This window comes from Trichosurus vulpecula, chromosome 5, assembly GCF_011100635.1.
Source record: "Trichosurus vulpecula isolate mTriVul1 chromosome 5, mTriVul1.pri, whole genome shotgun sequence".
Taxonomy (NCBI): Eukaryota; Metazoa; Chordata; class Mammalia; order Diprotodontia; family Phalangeridae; genus Trichosurus; species Trichosurus vulpecula.
The window spans coordinates 191,485,213-191,489,007 of record NC_050577.1 but is presented as its reverse complement, the minus strand read 5'-3'; the positions used below and the strand labels follow the sequence as shown (position 1 = coordinate 191,489,007).

Here is a 3,795-nt window from a genome sequence, read left to right as displayed (position 1 = left end):
AAAGTGATATTTTAATAAACACATTCTGAGCAAATCAAAGAATATTGTACCTCACAGATAAGCTTTCAAAACTATCCTTGTAAGGTCTTTGCTATGAATCCAAAATCAAGAAGACAAGGAGATTATTTTGTAATCACAAAAAATGATCAACGGTAGAAAAACAAACACTCCCCTCAATAAGGTAACATTTTATTTCTGAGGATAAAAATCAAAGGAAGGAATTCTAAGAAATCTTCCTCCAACCTCATTAAAGTGTGTAGAAAGAAAATCACACCAATTATTTAAGGCTCACAAAAAACTCAGATTTGCCCTTCTTTCCAGAAAGTGTCTCTTTTCTATAGCTAAAGCATTGAGTTCACATCACACCCAGAGATACACAGGCCTGTGGACATGAGAATTAGGACAGGCTTATGCTGAGAAACAAGTGTCTGTATAAGGAAGGTGCTGGTGAAATAGTGGTTCCCAGAAAAGCAGCACAAACTTTTTCCATCCATAAGCACAACATATTTATATAGAAAGAGAAAATATGTCAGAAATATCTGAGCTATAGTATAAAAGTTCCTTTTACCTACCACAAAAATAACTTTTTCCCCCTATACTTAAATTAATTTACTCAAACCTGCAACAAATGTATCTGCAGTTTACAAAATCCCTAGCTTTTCCTTGTTGGTGGTTGTTTTTTCCCAAGGTTCTTGTCTGGGTTTTCCCACTAGTGGCTAAAAGTGACCAGGACTGCAAATACATACATCTTACTGCACTCACCATTTCAACAGTTTCCTGCGTCATGGAATGTGGTACTTTTTAAAAATAAGTGACCCTTTGGTGTCATGGAAAAAAAAGAAAAGGGTAAAGAGGGGGAGAAGGAATGAGGGAGAAAATCAGGTTGGGGAATAGTCTTTGTATAATACTCAATGGTACAAAATAGATTTACACTATCAAGACCCCTCCTCCTGTTTCCCCCTCTTACATCTCCACCTGGCTGTCTTGGTCTCTTCTACAGATCTGTCTCCTGGCTTGTATCCAGGCAAAGGGCATAGAGGGATTTCCTTATGTCTACATTGCTTTTGACTTTAAGATTGCATTTTTCCGGGGGGCAGCTTTCTCTGTGGGCCCCCTCCATGTTTTCTGGAATTTTAGTAAAGGACCCTTTGCTCCCACTAGACTTCAGCTGATTTACACTGTCCTGTATTGAGCCCCGGCCTGTGGTGCTGGCTGGTTCTTCCTTGAGGGCTGCCCTTTCTTCATTGTCTGTCTCTCGATGATAGAAGTAATTGAAATTGGAGACAATGACAGGCACAGGGAGAGCTATAGTGAGGACACCTGCAATGGCACACAAAGATCCCACAATCTTGCCCCCTACCGTCACTGGTCTCATGTCCCCATAGCCCACCGTAGTCATGGTGACCACTGCCCACCAGAAGGCATCTGGGATGCTGGAGAAGTGGGTGTCCTGGTTGTCAGCCTCCGCAAAGTAGACAGCACTGGAGAAGAGGATGACTCCAATGAAGAGGAAAAAGATGAGGAGCCCCAGCTCTCGCATGGAGGCCTGCAGGGTCTTGCCCAGGATTTGGAGGCCCTTAGAATGGCGAGAGAGTTTGAAAATACGAAAGACCCTGACCAGGCGGATGACCCTCAGGATGGCCAAGGACATGGCCTGCTGTCCATTCGAACTGCTGCCTCCTCCTACTCCCCCTGGCTGCTGCTCTGCAAGCTCAGTGCCCAGGGTGATGAAGTAAGGAAAAATTGCGACCACATCGATGATGTTCATGATGTTGCGGGAGAATTCAGCTTTACTGGGGCAAGCAAAGAAGCGTACCAAAAGCTCAAAGGTGAACCACACTACACAGGTGGTCTCCACAATGAAGAATGGGTCTGCCAGGGTCCTGGGCATCATAGGAGCTACTGTGGGCCCCTGAGGCAGAAGATGCAGGTCCCGACCACCACCTCGGCTGGCATTTGCGCTCTGGGGGGGAGCTGGAGGCTGTTGGGGCAGCTGGGGATGATGAAACAACTCTCGTTCATCCCGAAACTCAGGCAAGGTCTCAAGACAGAAGGTGATGATGGAGATGAGGATGACCAAAACGGAGACAATGGCGATGCCCCGGGCTGAGCCAGAACTCTCTGGGTACTCAAAGATGAGCCAGACCTGCCTCTGGAACTCATTCCGGGGCAGTGGCTTCTCCTCTTCTTTGATGAAGCCCTCGTCCTCCTTGAACCTTTCCATGGCCTCATCCCCTAGTTGGTAGAAGCGGATCTCGTCAGCAAACACATCCAAAGAGACATTGACTGGCCTTCGCAGCCTGCCCCCCGACTGGTAGTAGTAGAGGATGCCATCAAAGCTGGGTCGGTTGCGATCGAAGAAGTACTCATTGCGCAGGGGGTCAAAGTAATGCAGACGCTTGGCAGGGTCCCCCAAGAGAGTGTCCGGGAACTGAGCCAGGGTGCCCAGCTGAGTCTCGAAACGCAGGCCCGAGATGTTGATGAGAACACGCTGATGATGGAGTGCAGATGACCCTAAACCTTCCCCCTCCGACATTCCCAAGGTGGAGCTTGCCTCTCCTTCTTCTTCCCCCTGTGCAGGAGGTTGCTGTCTCACTGCCTGAGGAAGCTCAGGTAAGGGACGTCCAGCTTGGCCCTCGCCTCTCCCACCACGGCCACGTCCAGACTTCCTTGGCGGCCCCTCCTTGGCTCCGTCGTTGAGCTGCACCGTCGAGGGACGCAAGAGCTCTTCCTCCGGTTTGGGGCCGCTGCTTCCCCCAGCCTGCTCTCCTTTCCCGATGGCCGTGGTGCCTCCGTTCTTCAGGGTGACCAAGGCAATCTCCATGGGCCAGGGGCAGGGGCATGCTGCGCCCCCGCCTCTTGGCTCCTCCGTCACACTGTCTCTCTGTGCCCTCTCCAAGCCCTCCGCTAACCTCCTGCCTGGCTGCCCGAATCTCTGCGAATGGTCCCTGCTGGGGTTGCCGGAGCGACTCCCAGTTAGTCCTGACGTCAAGAAGCTGCCCTGGCTCTTTTCTCTCTGCAAGCTAGTCGGTTACCAAGCAGCATAAATGCTTCTTTGCAAGCAGATGCAATCTTACACTGCGCTCTCCATCAGCAAGGCACTCAGCCACCACCCCCTGTAGCTCCCTCCACCTCTTCTTTCATTCTCTTCCTCCCCTTCCCCGCTCCGCGACTCTCACCCGCTATAGTCCTGCCAGACTAGCGGCATAACATCACCCCCACCTCTACTCCCTTCCCTCCTCTTCCAAAACACTGGGGGCGTCCCCCTGTGCAGAGGCGCAGCTGGAGTTATTGGTTAGAGAGGGCAGGGAGAGAGCAGGGAGAGGTTCAGAGGAGCAGCACAGGTTGTGTACGAGAGAGAGCCAAGACTCCCCTGGGCAAGAAGATGAGAATAGCTTTGTGTTTTTCTGCTCACCTGGGACTCTGCAATACGCTGGATAGACTTAGGCGGGGGAGTGAGAAGGTGAGAATATCGAGTTGTTCCACGATGGAAGAGATGAAAATGATTCTCATTCTCTCTGTGTGTCTCTCTGTCTCTGTCTCTGTTTCTCTGTCACTATCTCTGTCTCTCTCTGTCTCTCTGTCTCTCTCTCTCTCTCTCTCTCTCTCTCTCCCCCCCCCACCCCATGTGTTTCTGTCTCACAGCCTGTCCCTCTCTGTCTCTCTTGTCTCTCTATCTGTCTCTGTCTCTCCCTCTTCTTCTCTCCTTTTCTTTCTCTTTCAGTAGGGGAGGGGTTGACAGAGTCCTCAACTGGGGCTAAAATGCTTCAAATGAACAACAATTTTTAAGAAACA

At 50.1% G+C, this 3,795-nt stretch overlaps 1 protein-coding gene across 1 annotated transcript; it reads right to left on the bottom strand.

The window, feature by feature from the left end:
• Positions 1-994: 994 nt before the first annotated feature.
• KCNA5 (potassium voltage-gated channel subfamily A member 5) lies at positions 995-2,824 on the bottom strand. Its single transcript, XM_036761061.1, has one exon. It carries the CDS (start codon positions 2,822-2,824, stop codon positions 995-997), a length of 1,830 nt encoding a protein of 609 aa, XP_036616956.1.
• Positions 2,825-3,795: the final 971 nt, after the last annotated feature.

Bases quoted from the DNA above. Each gene is read 5' to 3' on its own strand.
- KCNA5 (XM_036761061.1), bottom strand. From the start codon at position 2,824: ATGGAGATTGCCTTGGTCACCCTGAAGAACGGAGGCACCACGGCCATC.